General features: G+C 38.8%; 1 protein-coding gene across 4 annotated transcripts in view; it reads left to right on the top strand.

Annotated features, from left to right (window-relative positions):
• Positions 1–15717, top strand: part of RFX3 (regulatory factor X3) — a 117542-nt gene extending 101825 nt beyond the window's left edge. For all 4 annotated transcript variants that reach the window (XM_021531727.2, XM_021531725.2, XM_077790525.1 and 1 more), the window contains 2 exons: positions 1044–1086; positions 1989–15717. In XM_021531727.2, coding sequence (XP_021387402.1) covers positions 1044–1086; positions 1989–2227 — 282 coding nt within the window. In that variant the 3' untranslated portion in view covers positions 2228–15717. The remainder of the gene's footprint in view (positions 1–1043; positions 1087–1988) is intronic.
• Positions 15718–16430: the final 713 nt, after the last annotated feature.

Here is a 16430-nt window from a genome sequence, read left to right as displayed (position 1 = left end):
GAGTCTCTTAGATTTCTTGCCTTATATTTGCAGAAAGTCCTACACAAGCATGCAGTTACAACATTCTTGTTGTCTTAGTAGACTTTATATGATAAAGACAAAAATATAGCATAGGGCCGTCTAAAAGGTTTACAAGACTGAATATGGAAATACTATGAGGAAGTAAGTATTGCAAAATTTTTGGAGATGAGGGGCAGAATAGAAGTAATACATTAAATGCATGTCTTTTTATATTTCTGTGTATTCAATGGCTGAAATAAAATAAGGAAGATTACAGTCCAACAAGCACTGTAAAACAGTATAAACTGGTTGCAATTGAGAAAAGCATTCTCATACTTCTCCCTTCCTCTTCTTCCACCCTTGGACACAGGTATTGGCAAAATTCTTCTGGAAAAGACTGGCGTAATTTATAACTAGAAGTGTATCTATCTAAACAATGTCCTTTTCATTTGTATCCACTGGTGGCATTTTACCCTTCCAAATTTCAGACAAGAGAAATGGAGGAAGGAAAGGGAAGAAGGTTTCTAACTTACATGCAGCTCCTTTTAAAAGCTCTGGATTTTGATATAAATCAGTTAACAGGTTACAAACCCTTTCGCAGGAGTGCCTTTCATCTGCCTTACAGGTAGATTAGTAACTCTGTGACATACTTCATTTTTGCTCCAGCACAATTGAAATGGTGCCTGGGAAATTTTAAAGGGAGTTTTTGTTATAATATTGGCAGTTCAGAATGAATATCCATTATAATTTATGGCTTTATAAAACAAAAATAGCTCACTTCAAACAACAAAGGCCCTGAGGAAGCAATCTTTAAAAACGGTTGTACTTCTCCTTTTTGAGGGTTTACTTAGTGATAATTGTCTTAATAAGCACAAGACTGAAATGGAATGGGAAATTGCTCTACTATGGCTATGGCTGCAGCTAAGATCATGCATTTGAATGAATGCATCAAACCAGTGGAGCACACATTTCCTACATCGTAGATATTCTAAGTCCACATTTGCTTAAGACTGTGTCCATTTTTTTAATTGTTTATTTTGCAGTTTGGTGATTTAAATGCTGTGTCCCCTGGAAATATGGATAAAGGTAAGCATTTTAGTATCTCCAGGGTATAATTCTGTTTAGAGCTAATGTGTCTCTAAACCAAATAAATCCTTAGGTTTTAAAAACACAGTCAAACAGATTTTAGAGCTGAATTATCCTTTAAAGTGCATGTATATCCTGTATGGATACATTGATATAATAAAGTAGTTATGTATGTAATATGCCACATGTAATAATGACTGGAATATTGCAGGTTCATTTTAAAATAGGAATATTTTGAAGATGTTTATTATTGTCACAAAGAAATGTTCAAATTTTTATGCAAATTTTGTTATATCTAATAGGATGCAGTATAGTAGCAGCTGTGGCAAGAAAGACAAGAGTTGTTTATGGATATTTAAATGTAGTGATGTTTTGCTAAGTCAAGAAGCAGAATTGTATGCAAGTAGTCAGGGAGAGATTAGTTCCTTAAATTCTCTTCATGCTCTGTTTTGACATGCATTCTTATACTGACTACTTGAGTGATTTGGGGTGATTTGACCTCAGAACTCAACTAGTGACTATAAGAATATTTGTCAAAATTTGGGGTCAAATGACCACAACTCTCCTCGCCTCAGTTTCCTTATCTGTACCTAAATGTAACAACTCCTGTTTATCATGCTTAGGAAATGAGGTATTTTCCAATATGAAGTTACATTGTTTGTTAGACCTTTTGAAATTGGAGGCTTTTTTCCCACATCAAGAGTATGTAGCTCAAGTGATCAAACCTGAATCTGTTTATCTATTTGAGATAACAGATGACTTATTTTCCATCAAAATTTTAATTTTCAGTTTATGCTTTATCAGATTGCTCCCCTATATTTCAACTATTGCTTACAGAATAAAGAGCCTGGTATTAGAAACTTCTCACTCTGTGGTAGTTACATGCTGGTTTGTTTGTGCAGATGAGGGCAGCGAAGTTGAAAGTGAAATAGATGAAGAGCTGGATGAAAGTGGAGAGCCACAAGCTAAGAGGGAGAAAACTGAGCTAAACCAGGCATTCCAGGTGGGCTGCATGCAGCCAGTGCTTGAGAGTGGAGTACAGCAGAACCTCCTGAACCCAATTCATAATGAGCACATTGTTGCAACTACTCAGACTATCAGACAATGCAGTGCTACTGGAAATACGTATACTGCAGTCTAATGTGAAACTGCCCCTGGCCTCCAACACACACCCCATTGCATTAGCTGTTTAGATTTAATAGGAAAAAGAAAAAAAAAAACAATAAGTCTGAAGGTTGACTATTGTCAAATGTAACTTCTGATCATTATTTTGTTGGAGTTGTTAAATGGAATGGGTGTACGTATTTTGTACGTATTTACAAAAAAAATTTTTGTAAACAAAATCATTTTACTTTGGCCACTCAATATGAAGAGGTTTCTTTGTATCAAATGCAAGGAAGATTTTTGCAAAGTTAAATGTTAATGTTTTGTCCTCTTATAATAATTTAATTTTTTTCATAGTTTTAAAAATATTTTAATGTTAATTATTAGTTATGATGCTGATTTCATATAGATAGGTTTTTAATTAGATGCACTTCTGTGAAATATCAAAAGAACTATTTTCTTTGATTTACACTGGAGGCATACTTATTTGACAGCAGATGTATCAAATTTGTTATAAAAGGTGCTTTTCATCGTACTACGAGAAGACACTATTTTGATAAAATTGTGAGTATTTAGGGGGATTTTTTTGTAATAATGCTGGAGGGTTGAGAAGATCTCCTCGTTTCTTCCTGTGAGGAAGAAGCTGTTTAAAAGACAGAATTGTATCAGAATGTGGTAATCTGTATGGCATAAATGTACCTAATTATCTGAACATGATGTAAACAATGCAAGCTTCATTTAAAATCAACAGTTTCAGATATTATTTGCATACATAGCAGTTCCTCTGTTTTGAAGACTACTGATTCTATATGTGAGGCCACTGAACAGATGCTTTTGATTGTTCAGTGGCACTGTAGTTGTTAGAAACTGAAGCTAAAAAAAGAAGTGACTTGATTACTGTTAATTTTAAGTGTATGTGCTACTTATGCTGAACTGGACATACAGGAAAACATTCCTTTTGGATGACTTTCTTCTATTCCAGGTCTTTTCCTACTAGTGGTTCAATCTGCTGCTCTTAGAAAAGGTGATTTATAGAATGCAAGGAATGTAGCAACCTGCATAATTTTTCTTTCAAAAACATTTCCTTGTTGTTAAAGTGGATTTAAATTTTTACAAAAATTAGACAAGGCAGTGTAACTGGCACACCTCACTTGTACCTATTCCCAATTGTGTAGAATTTGAATAGGTGGCTAGATGGACCATTGCCATTTAAGAATGTACATCAGGGATCATTGTACCTCGGCTATTACATGGTGCCTTAAACAGAACTGAAGCTAAGACTTAGTACTTTTTGTTATTCTTAACTCTTAAATTAATTCAACAAGGTGTGCCTGTCATTTTCAAATTCCCTAAGAAGTAAGGACAGGTTACACAGCCTTCAAAAGAATAAAAGGATTTTTTTATTATTAAATAATTTTAATATCCCTCTTAGAATAACAATAGACCTATTTTTTCTCGTTTCTAGCTGGATTTCACTTTAATAGAAATAAAATTTGCTTGGGAATTTGGAAAGCAAAACTAGCTTTAATACCAACTTCAAATGTCAAAATAGATTGACCATAGTCCCAAGCATGATTATATATTTTGTAAACCCTTGCCTACTTTTAATTTTAAAAACTAAAAAGAAATAAATGAGCAGGTACATAATGCAGTGCATGTTTTCAATTTCTATGTTTTGTGGTGTATCAGCCAGATACTACATTTTAATGGTTGAATAGTATCAATTTATAGAGACCATATTAATTGACATTAATGAATTCAAGTTTTTCTTCACAAACATGTCATTGTGCAGACACATTAATTTGCTACACTAAAGTAGTAGAATTAAATAGGAAAAATAATCCAAAAAGTGAATGAAAACACAAAAATATCAACCTTACAGGAAAGACTGTGTAAAAAAAAATCATATTATTTTATTCTGGTTTATTTAGTGTGTCTGGAAATGACTTTCAAGTCATATATACCAAATGGGAGAAGAGCATGTAAAATGGAAGTGTATTTATAACAAACAAGTTTGTTGCTAAAGTTTACATATGCTCCAAATACAGTTGCACATAAATTAAAATGTCCTAACATTATTGGTGCACAAAAAAAAATTTAATTCCTTTGCAGAATTGTGAACCCATCCAGCTCATTCTGTGTAGGCATAATTCCTACTAATGTCAGTAGATGGCTTTTGCCTCAGTAAAAAGTGACATTTATATTCATTATTTCTAAACTCATAAATGCACTGAATCTCATTATAGATTTTGTTGTCACATATATCGCTCAGTGTGTCCTGATTTTTCCTTAGAAATCAGCGCATCTGTACCCTTCACCAAAAATGCTAAAACTAAGCTGTGATAAATATTTACTCCCCTTCATTGTGCATTATAAGATGTTTACAAGTAAAATAAAGTGAAATAATTCAACTTTTTTTTTTCAATTTCAGCTTTTTTTAAATACTGTAGTAGTTGTTTTAATTTTTGTGTTCATTTGTGTTTTCTTATTCTTTCTTGGTTTAATGTTGAATTTGTTGTTGCTGAGAAAAGAGTACAATTGTACAAGGTAAATCTAGATTGCTAAATATGGTGGGACTTGAGTATCTTTCATTGTTTAGCTTTCCACTCCACTCAGTTGTTAAATGTCATAATGTGAAAAACAAAACTGAACAAAAATCTGAATACAAAAATGGAATGTATTTCATAGCTTCTAAAAACAATGAATTATCAAGACAAAATGGAACTTTCACAGGTTCAGAAAACTGACTGGAGTCTGTATTCTTATTCTTAAATTCTAAAGAATTTACCAGATTTTTTTAGAGGAACTATCTTAATGTGTTGTAAACGTACAGAATTGGGGGTCTTTTGTTTTGTTCTTACTGAAATTTCAATCAAATGCTTAGATAAAACATTTTGCACACTCTTGCTGTTTAATAGTTGGGTTTTAGTACTTGTTGAAGTAGAGAGTTACGAATACCTCAGTGTGTATTCTGTAATGTGTAGCATGCGGCTGCATTGCCACACCAGCTCTGAAGTCTGTTGTTAATGCGATGGAGAGGTGTAGCATGTGTCCACAGGGTAGACATTATGAGAGTTGACATGATTTATGTGTTTTATCTAATCTTGAAATGGAATCCAGAATAGTTGTTTTAGAGGCATTTCCCCCATTAGCACAAAATAGCACAGTGAACAGTGTGGGGGAAGAGGTCTTGTTGAACTACCTTTACAAAGCACAGGGCCCAATTTTCAAAAGTTTTATATATGTTAAAATGTTTTGTTACATTTTCATTTTTCTTGTGGTAAATCAGATTTAAAACATTTTTTTATTTTTTTCAGGTTTTTTTTTTTTGCTTGTACTGTAGTATGCTCAAAGCACCTTCATTTTTAATAAGTTCCATAAAAATTTGGAAAATAGATGTTAAATTATTTGCCTATAAAATGACAATTTTAAAGGCATTACTGCCTTTAGTTCAAAAAATAGGAAAATAAAGTTCTGTCATTCAGGAATGCATAGGTCTATATATAAATTAAACTTAAAGCAAGGTATTTTTAAATATATGAAAAAATTTTTTGTTTTATCTTGTTTTCCCTAGGAAATCATGTTCACCAATTGACATCTGCACTGTTTAGGAAAAAATCCATGTTAGAGATACACTGCAATCCAATTTAATTAAAAATGCTTTTACAAAACAAAACCAACCACTGAGAGCCATAAATGCGCTGACAAAAAACCCAGATTTACTAGTAATAGAAGTATACAACAATAATTTCAGAGTTTGAAATACAAATCTGAGAGAGCAAGATGAATTTCTGAAAATTGGGCCCTTGTCACATTAACAGGACATGCTCTTTGTATACAGTTTAAAGCAAATTGGTACCTGGAATTCTAGTATCTCTGCTAATTTGTTTGGTGAATTAACACTGAAAATAAAAACTGGAATAGAAGCATAAACACACAGTGCTTAGTTCTAGTACTAGGAAGTTAATTTGATATAATGCCTTGCATTAACCCTTTGAGCATTGTAAGTAACACGATGGGAACAAAGATTTTTAGCTAATTTAACTAGTCCACTGAGTATATACTTTTAAATAGCTTATTGTATTGTAAATCTTTTTTTAATTATGTCTAAAGTAAATACTTGCATACAATATGGGGATGTTTTTTTATTAATAGGGGCCTCAGTAGATGTAGGCAAAATATTCATTGCCATTTATATGTACTGTGTAATATAAAACAGTACTTCAGCTACCTGGTTTTCATAACTGCATGTATATACAAAGAAAATCAAACATGATTCTACAGATAGGAAGTTGTCTACTTTAAGATTCCTTTAGAAGATTTTCCTGGTTTACGGCAGATTTGGGAGAAAACCTCCAAAAAGGGCCCCCCCGAGAAAGCAAACCCACATAGCCCCTCCCCCCAGACAGTTTGGGAAGAATTTCCTTGGAGAGAAGTGGAAAAAAACCTGTTTATTTAAACAGGCAAAGCACTCCCCAGCATAAAAAAAAATGAACAATACCAGTTGACAAAACTCATTTGTCGCTCTGAAGAGATGACAAATGCAGAAAGTCTCTCTGGGGGTGGTCACTCTGTTATCAGTCCCTGCGGCGCTGGGAAAGGCTGCTGCTGCCCACTGTAGGTCCTGGTAGGCCACAAAGCGCGAGCTCTTGGTGTTTCCCCGGGTCCCAGTCCAGAGCAGCTTTGGACGGATCCAAGAGAAGGGAAAGAAAATCAGTCCAGGGAAAACTTGGACTGCCTCAGCTCGCTAAACTAAGGAGCAAAGGAGCGAGGTGTTTTGCCCTGTCTGGGCCCAGACAACACAGTGGAATTCTGTGTTTCAGCAAACTATGGAGGATTGGAGGAGTGAGTGCAGGCTAATAACAAAACTCCTTCTTCTTCTACTCCCTGCCTTTGCTCTCAAAGCCTGTCTTGAAGGCACAGAATAAACAGAACATACTATTGGGGATACTAGCTTCATAACGTCACCCTAGGACATTCTACCCCTTATTCCCATATCATCAGCTTACTACCAAACATAATGCATTTTATTCACATAAAAACTTCTATCTGTTCCAACCAAAAATTACAAGCAATACCCATCATGCCGCCATTGTGTCCCCACACTGGACCACTGAATCCAGGGCCCAGACTACAGAGCTGCAGGATTCCCCACTTTCATTTTACTCACTCAAACCTCCATCTTTCACTTGCTCAGACCTTTGACACTTAAACATTTTCTTCTATCTCATGTCTGTGTGGTTTCATGTACAGACAATGGCAGTAACATCCAGCAAACAGTGGTATTTACATATCTTACCCCCCAGTCAGATCTCCCTGAGGTACACATGGTGTTGTTCCATCTCTCTGCATTATCCACCATGTACAACCTGGTCCCTGAGCAGAATGGGTTAGTCTGTACTCAAGGCAGAATTGATCCACAATGATTTCCCTAACAAACCTCGGACTGGGACTTTATCTCTGTCTGCTATATTCAGGGACTCAGACTGGGCAGGACCTGCTCGATTGGTGGAACGTCGGCTGTTAACTAATCAGGTGGCCTTTGCTAAATGCTGCTCCCAATTTTTGAAAGATCCCCCACCCAGTGCTTTCAACTGGGTTTTTAACAACCCATTTTACCTCTCCACTTTGCCTGCAGCTGGTGCATGGTAGGGGATATAGTATACTCAGTCAATGCCATGTTCCATAGCCCAGGTGTTGATAATGATAAGGCTGTTCTTGAAATGAGTCCCATTGTCTGACTCAATCCTCTCAGGGGTGCCATGCCTCCAAAGGACCTGCTTTTCAAGGCCCATGATGGTGTTACAGGCCGTAGCATGAGACACAGTGTAGCTTTCCAACCATCCCGTGGTAGCTTCTACCATTGTGAGCACGTAGCGCTTGCCTTGGTGTGTCTGGGGCAGTGTGATGTAGTCAATCTGCCAGGCCTCCCCATACTTGTACTTGGACCACCGCCCACCATACCATAGGGGCTTCACTCTCTTGGCCTGTTTGATGGCAGCACACGTCTCACAGTCATGGATCACCTGAGAAATACTGTCCATGGTTAGATCCACCCCTCAGTCCCGTGCCCACTTATAGGTGGCATCTGTGCCCTGATGACCTGAGGCATCATGGGCCCATCGTGCTAAGAACAATTCCCCTTGTGTTCCCAATCAAGGCCTGTCTTTGACACCCCTATCTTTGCAGTCTGATCTACCTGCTGGTTGTTTTGGTGCACCTCATTGTCTCTGTTCCTCGGGACATGGGCATCTACATAGCAAACCTTCACAGGTAGCTTCTCTACCCGGGTAGCGATATCTTTCCACTCTTCAGCAGCCCAAATTGGTTTTTCTCTATGCTGCCACTTACCCTCTCTTCATCTCTCCAGCCACCCCCACAGAGCATTGGCTACCATCCAATAATCAGTGTAGAGGTAGAGCTTTGGCCACTTCTCCCTTTTTGCAATGTCCAGGGCCAGTTGAACAGCTTTCTTTGAGTTCCACAGGTTGGCTTGATCCACCTTCTCCTTCAGTGGCCTCTGCAACCTGTCATGAGCGCTCCATACAGCTGCTTTCCACTTCCAGTTCATCCCTATGATGCAACAGGAACCGTCAGTGTGAAGAGTGTAGTGTGTTTCCTCTGGTGGCAGTTGATTATATGGTGGAGCTTCTTCAGCCCATGTCACTGTTTCTTGTTCTTCATCTGTGACACCAAAACTTTCACCTTCGGGCCAATTTGTAAGGACTTCCAAAATCCCAGGGCGATTCAATTTACCAATACAGGCACACTGCATGATAAGGGCAATCCACTTGCTCCATGTAGCACTGGTGGGTAGAGGGAACCTTGCCTTTGAACATCCACCTCAGCACCAGTAGTAAGGGTGCCAGCAGGACTGTGCTTCTGCACCAATCACCTCTGAGGTGGCTTGGACTCCCTTGTAGGCAGCCAAGATTTCCTTTTCTGTGGAACTGTAGTTTGCTTCAGAGCCTTTGTAGCTCTGACTCCAAAATCCCAGTGGTTGACCTTGAGTCTCATCAGGCAACTTCTGCTAAAGGCTCCAGGAGAGACCCTGGTTCCCAGATGCAGAGTAGAGCACGTTCTTCACATCTGGTCCCATCCTGACTGGGCCAAGGGCTACTGCATGGACAATCTCCTGCTTAATTTGGGCAAAGGCTTGTTGCTGTGCAGGGCCCTGGTGGAACTCATTCTTCCTGCAGGTAAACAGGTAGAGAGGGCTCACAATCTGGCTGTACTCAGGAATGTGTATCCTCCAAAAGCCTATGGCACCTAGGAAAGCTTGTGTTTCCTTCTTGTTGCTTGGTGGGGACATAGTTGTGATCTTGTTGATGACATCTGTAGAAATCTGACACCGTCCATCTTGCCTCTTGACTCCCAGGAACTGGATCTCATGAGCCGCTCCCTTAACTTTGCTCTTTTGGATGGTAAAACCAGCTTCCAGGAGGATTTGGATTATTTTCTCTCCTTTCTCAAACACTTCTGATGCTGTCTTCCCCCACACAATGGTATCATCAATATACTGTAGATGTTCTGGAGCCTCGCCCTTTTCCAGTGCAGCCTGGATCAGACCATGGCAGATGGTGGGGCTGTGTTTCCACCCCTGAGGCAGTTGGTTCCAGGTGTACTGCACGCCCCTCCAGGTGAAAGTGAACTGAGGCCTGCATTCTGCTGCCAGAGGAATGGAGAAAAATGCATTGGCAATATCAGTGGTGGCATACCACTTCACTGCCTTGGACTCCAGCTCGTACTGGAGTTCCAGCATATCCGGTACAGCAGCGCTCAGCGGTGGAGTCACTTCATTCAATGCATGGTAGTCCACAGTTGATCTCCATTCTCCTTCAGGTTTATGCACAGGCCAAATGGGGCTGTTGAAGGGTGAGTGGGTTTTGATGACTACCCCTTGGCTCTACAGCTCTCGGATCATCTTATGGATGGGAACCACAGCATCTCCAGTTGTTCTGTACTGTCAGCGATGCACTGTTGAAGTGGCAATTGGTACCTGTTGCTCTTCTCCCTCAGAAGTCCTACTGTAGATGGATTCTTAGACAGTCCAGGCAAGGTGTTCAATTGCTGGATGCCCTCTGTCACTACAGCTGCCATCCCAAATACCCACCTGAGTCCTTTTGGGTCTTTAAAATACCCCCTTCGAAGGTAATATATGCCCAAAATGCATGGGGCCTCTGGGCCAGTCACAATAGGCTGTTTCTTCCACTCATTTCCAGTCAGACTTACATCAGCTTCCACCAAGGTAAAGTCCTGTGATCCTCCTGTCATGCCAGCGATAGATTCTGCCCCTACGTGTCTCGATGGAATTAACGTGCATTTATAACGTGCACCAGTATCAACCAAAGCCTTATATCATTTTGGTTCTGATGTGCCAGGCCAACGAATCCACACAGTCCAGAAAACACGGTTTTCCCTCGCTTCTACCTGGCTAGAGGCAGGCCCCTTTAAACCTGGTTATCCTTCCTTCCTTGGGCATATGTCTTGGAAGTTCCTTAAAGGGGATCAGACATGTCATCATCATCATCATACTTCATAGTTTGGCTGCAGGCACCTGGAGCTGCTCTCATTTTGGTGGAACTTTCTCTCTGAGTCTTGCCTTCCTCCAATTCATGCACCCATTACCTGTTGTGCCAGAGCAGCAGTAGATTTTCCATCCCATCTCCTCACGTTTTCTCCACAACTGCACAGGAAGATCCACAGCTCAGCTCATGGGGTGTACCTTCTCTCCCCATCTGAAGAATATCTGCATTGGATATTGGAACTTCTGATCTGTACTGCTGAGATTTGCAGAAGGTCTTCTTTCATCTCCTCCCTGAGTCTCCTATGATTCTCCTCTATCTTATCTTCTAATTTCTGCAGACGTGTTTCTACTGCTGCAATTCTGGCATGGGTTGGGCCATGTACAGCATCTGCATATGCTCGGAGTTTCCTTGCCATGTCGAGCACGGTCTCATCCCTCTCATCCCACTTCATTATTGCTAAAGCAGAAGTGTATTCATGTGGCCCAAGCCGTACAAGTTTTTGCCACATCACAGATGTACATGGTACCAAGTCTGGATTCCTAGTTGTTATTTCATCTGAGAAGATACTCTTTGCCACCACCATTTCTCTCAGGCTTGGATTCCTTGTTCTATAGTCTTCCACTGGGTCTGCTGCATTTAAAGATCGTCTGCACACAGGTATCTTTGTGCTACACTTTCCAGAACCCGTGCCCAGAGGCTGTGAGGGTTAGCCCCCATCATAATTCCTTGGTCAATGACAGGATCATGTGACAGGGATCCCAAATGTCTCACTTCAGTGCCGTCCAGAATTGTAGCCTTGCCTGCAGTATCCCAAAGACAGACCAACCAACTAATTATAGAATCATCAGATCATTGAGTGTAATCCTTAGGCCACAAATGTCCTTCAGGATAAAGGACTCAGTATTGGCTTCTGATCTTGTGCCAGTTGCTTTGATTCCTGACTTTATGTCAGCAGGCATGGAGGGTCCTTCTCCTGTATTATCATCATCATCACTGCCATCATCATCATCATTGTCATCATCCATTAGTTGATTGGTCTTGTCTGTGCACTTTCTGCTTGTCGTGCTAGTAGCAACAGCTATTGGTTGAGGCTCACTGTCTGGTTTAGCTGCTGGCTTTGTAACTGGGGTGTTGGCTGCAGCCTGAGTGACTGGGGTAGCTGCTGATTTATCTCCCTGCCCCCCTTCCTCTGCTGCCCTACAGTACCTAGCAGGGTGCGATAAGCATAGGCCAGGACCCAGCTCACTGTAATGATCTTTTCTCCTTAGGGTCATCATGGCACCTCTCTTTCAGGTATTTCCTCACCTCAGAACCTCACTTGGGTTCTGAATTTCTTCATGTGGAAAGTCCCAGAATATAGGGTCATAAAATTCCTTCAGGATTTGGCCCATATACTCCCATTTCCCACACCACTTAGGATGTTCCATGCCTGGGTCTACTCCTGGGTCGGGGTTTCATCAGCCCCTCTAGAAATCTCAGCCCTCATTCTAGAGAAGCTGCAGACTGTATAGAGGAAGCTTACCAGATTAAACACCAGAAAGATGTCTCTTTAACATTCAAGGGAAATGGAATGTTCTCCAATAGGGATGTAACAGATTCAGGAGAGAAGAAGGAAAGTAAAGGCTGAAAGGCCTCATCCCCTGCACCTCCTCTAACAAACTGGGTGCATAACCATAACCATGAACCATACATTCCTGGAACAGACTCCAGCACCTTTATAAACTTCCTGCAAGTCATTACCACCAAGCCCAGTCCAATAGCTATTCTAGTCAGTGCCCATCTGCTGCAAACACTATGTATTGGGACAATACTGGAGCTGTTTCTGGATAAGAAAATAAACCTAGGGACCATAGAGGTATTAAGACCTTGAAAAAAACCTAGGGACCAGAAACACATGCAAGCCTCCAACCCAAATGACATTATGGATTCAAACAACATGGCTATTAACTGCTCTATACCAACACAGAGTAATTACAACCAAAATACAATTAGAACAAGGTTTTTTCCACTCTCTCAAGTTCCATGTTGGGCGCCAATTTTTTGTCCTGGTTTAGGGCAAATTTGGGAGAAAACCTCCAAAAAGGCCCACCCCCCCAGAAAGCAAACCCACATAGCCCCTCCCCCCAGACAGTTTGGGAAGAATTTCCTCGGAGAGAAGTGGAAAAAAACCTGTTTATTTAAACAGGCAAAGCACTCCCCAGCATAAAAAAAAATGAACAATACCAGTTGACAAAACTCATTTGTCGCTCTGAAGAGATGACAAATGCAGAAAGTCTCTCTGGGGGTGGTCACTCCGTTATCAGTCCCTGCGGCGCTGGGAAAGGCTGCTGCTGCCCACTGTAGGTCCTGGTAGGCCACAAAGCGCGAGCTCTTGGTGTTTCCCCGGGTCCCAGTCCAGAGCAGCTTTGGACGGATCCAAGAGAAGGGAAAGAAAACCAGTCCAGGGAAAACTTGGACTGCCTCAGCTCGCTAAACTAAGGAGCAAAGGAGCGAGGTGTTTTGCCCTGTCTGGGCCCAGACAACACAGTGGAATTCTGTGTTTCAGCAAACTATGGAGGATTGGAGGAGTGAGTGCAGGCTAATAACAAAACTCCTTCTTCTTCTACTCCCTGCCTTTGCTCTCAAAGCCTGTCTTGAAGGCACAGAATAAACAGAACATACTATTGGGGATACTAGCTTCATAACGTCACCCTAGGACAAAGATAAAAGTTTAGAAAATATATTCAGCTATTTTGAAAATTTTCTGAGATAGATTAGTATTGGAATACTCTGGTACTGTAAAAGAGAAATCTTTAGGATTAAAAGAAGGTTTAGTAATAATAAATTTTACAGAGTATTTGATGTGTTTGCATTGAAATTTTTGCCAGTGTTTGTGACAAACAGGAACAAAGAGTGCACAATTATGTTAATATTCCTTTTAAAACTCAGTCACGGCAATAATGACTAGCTAGAAGATGAAGGTATTTATTAAATTTCACATACAAGGGTATAGTTTGGATGGCCCTTACTGAATGTCAGAAATTTAAAAGCAACCTAGAAATTGCATGAGCAAAAAATTTTAAAAGCCCCTTTGTTCTTAAAATTACTGCTTACAGGAACAAGGGAACAAGTGTAGCAGCAAGTAAAGATTCTTTTAACTTAGAGATACTGATGCCACCTTACTAAGTGAGAATACAGTACATTTTCTACTGGTTTCTTGCAATATCATTCAGCAAACACTAAAGCAGCTGTACTTATTTAAGTCTAGCTGAGGGCAAAGAAAAAGGGTATCATTTAAAGTTATTTAAGGGAATTACGTCAGTAGTATAGTGCAAGTAAGTTGTAAACATTTTTAGTCAGTTAATGCAAATTAATGCATAATTAATTAACTTAAATGCAATACTCAAAGGGTTTTAATTTAACAACTTTTTTTATTCATAATTTACTGTAAATGCTTCTGAGTTTGCATGCCTTGATCATTGCTGCTAGTGATTTTATGTGCCAGTAGACCTGAGTTTAATTTACCAGTTTAACTAAGAAATAGTAAAAGCCACTTACAAAGTGACTGCCTAGTGTTTGTTTGAAGTAAAATATGCCTTAGTTTGAAAACTATCATTTTAACTCTTGTTTTATTCTTATTTTCTTCTTTTCCTGTTGAAAAAAATAAATTGGCATTTTGGGATTGGAAGCCCTGAGTAGTTAAATATTTGGTAAGAATTGTTCTTGGAGATTGCTCATTAAGGCTGAAATTCACTGTAGAAAACAAGACCCAGAAGAAGCCTATGGGCATCAAATGAGCCTCACGTAACACTAATTCAGGAAGATATTCTTTGTATGTTCTTAAGCACTTTCTTGGTTATGGTGCAAACATCTTACAGGAATTTTCACTTCTAAATTAATTTGATTCTGAAATAATAAATGTCTTTTTAGGAGGAATTTAGACTTCACAGGAAGAACCTTTAATGGACTGGGTTTTAACAGGAACTCAGTTCAATTCTTTTTGACTCAGTGATACCAGCAAAAGTTTTTTTACACAAAGAATATTTAATGGATTCCCCAAGTAAAGTTTCCTTCCATACAATATTAAAGTGACTGCCTTGTATTTAAACATTATATACCCATCTTACCCAGTTAATTTAAAATATATTGGGAAAATATCACTTTGTACCAAAGCAAGTTGTCCATTTCCACTCATACCCACTGAAAATTTGGATTTACAGTTAATAACCAATGAGGCTGGTAAAGAAACTTCGAGTGCCTTTCAAAAACTTGGAAAATTGTGCCTGAGGTGGTAAACTTTAATTAGGTTAATTCTAGAGCTACCAATCAGTAATTTTATCATCACTCAGGGCTTTCTTACCTTCTGTGAAACTTCCCTTATTGCATTTATTTTATACTGTATTTTTTTTAAGTGCCATCATTTAAATTTCACTTAGTAAGTGGCAGATTACATTATCCAGTCCCACAGCACAGAAACATCATAAACACTAGGACATATTCAAATTCTTATTTTCCAGTTGACTGAATATATTATGTAAATGAGGTAAGCAACTTTTTGTAGATTGTATGTGTGAGATAATGTAATGTTCTTTTCCAGTTTTTGGGCTACAGTTGAATATACTTTTTAATTATTTAAAGAAGACATCTTTACAGAATAACGTGATGGTTTTTTTTGTATAATGTATTTGATTTTGTAAATACGTATTTCCTGATGTGATTTTTGTGACAAATGCTAAATCTTTTAGTATATAATGTCCTCTCAAAACTGGCAGGAGCTAAATAATAGTTTGTTGGCAATTTGTATTGTGTACTGTACAATAACTGGGGACCTTTTATAATTATAAAAATATATATTAACTTTTAGTGTGTTGTATAAAAAAATGACTGGAACATACTAAAGACAGTAGGATTTTTCTGAATATTTCAGACTTGAACTCAGGCTAGCTTTCTTGTGTTTTTCAAAACAAAATTGTGTCTTGTCTTTTAAAATCAATAAATTTGTTTTCTTGTTACAAACATATCTGAATGGTTTCAGTTTTTATATAACTGTTTTGGGCTGCTGTACTGTTGATTTTGAGAGAAAAATTACTGCACTTACACCTTTGAAATAAGACCACTTTTTTTAATTTAACAACAACAGAACTAAGTAACAAGTGTGTCTCAGATGGCAAAAAATGCAAGTATTTTGAATCACAGAAACACAGACCTCCTAGGGCTGGAAAGAACCTCTGAAGATCATCTGACAGGATCACTTAGGAAGTGTCAGTTCAACTGAGTTGCTGTCATATTCCCAGTAAATAGGGACTGTAATCTACTTATTCATTTCAATATTAACAGTCATTTCCCATTACAGATTTATGTAGTTAACAGCTAATGGTGAGAGGCATGCAGACTCTAGTCTCCAAGAATTCCTGGTGTCTGTTTGGTACCAGCAGGACCTACTTCTGCAATTTTTGCTGTAAATATTCTGCAATATAGTAATGTGTTAGATGTTTTGACAATTTCACAAAACATAGTTGAAGGCCTAATCTTACCGGTTCATATGTTCTATGGGTCTCAGGTATGTGTTGCAGGCATTATATATATTTAATATGATATTTCATATAAGGAAATGCTGAATTATATTTTAATAGGGAGGACCCACCAAGTAATGGGTGCTAGAATATATCAACAAACTATCGGATACCAAGATTAAAACAGGTATTTCACGTAGAACTGTGGTAAAGGTAGAAG

Source organism: Lonchura striata, chromosome Z (assembly GCF_046129695.1).
Source record: "Lonchura striata isolate bLonStr1 chromosome Z, bLonStr1.mat, whole genome shotgun sequence".
Classification (NCBI taxonomy): domain Eukaryota; kingdom Metazoa; phylum Chordata; class Aves; order Passeriformes; family Estrildidae; genus Lonchura; species Lonchura striata.
This window is presented reverse-complemented; position numbering and strand designations above follow the sequence as displayed.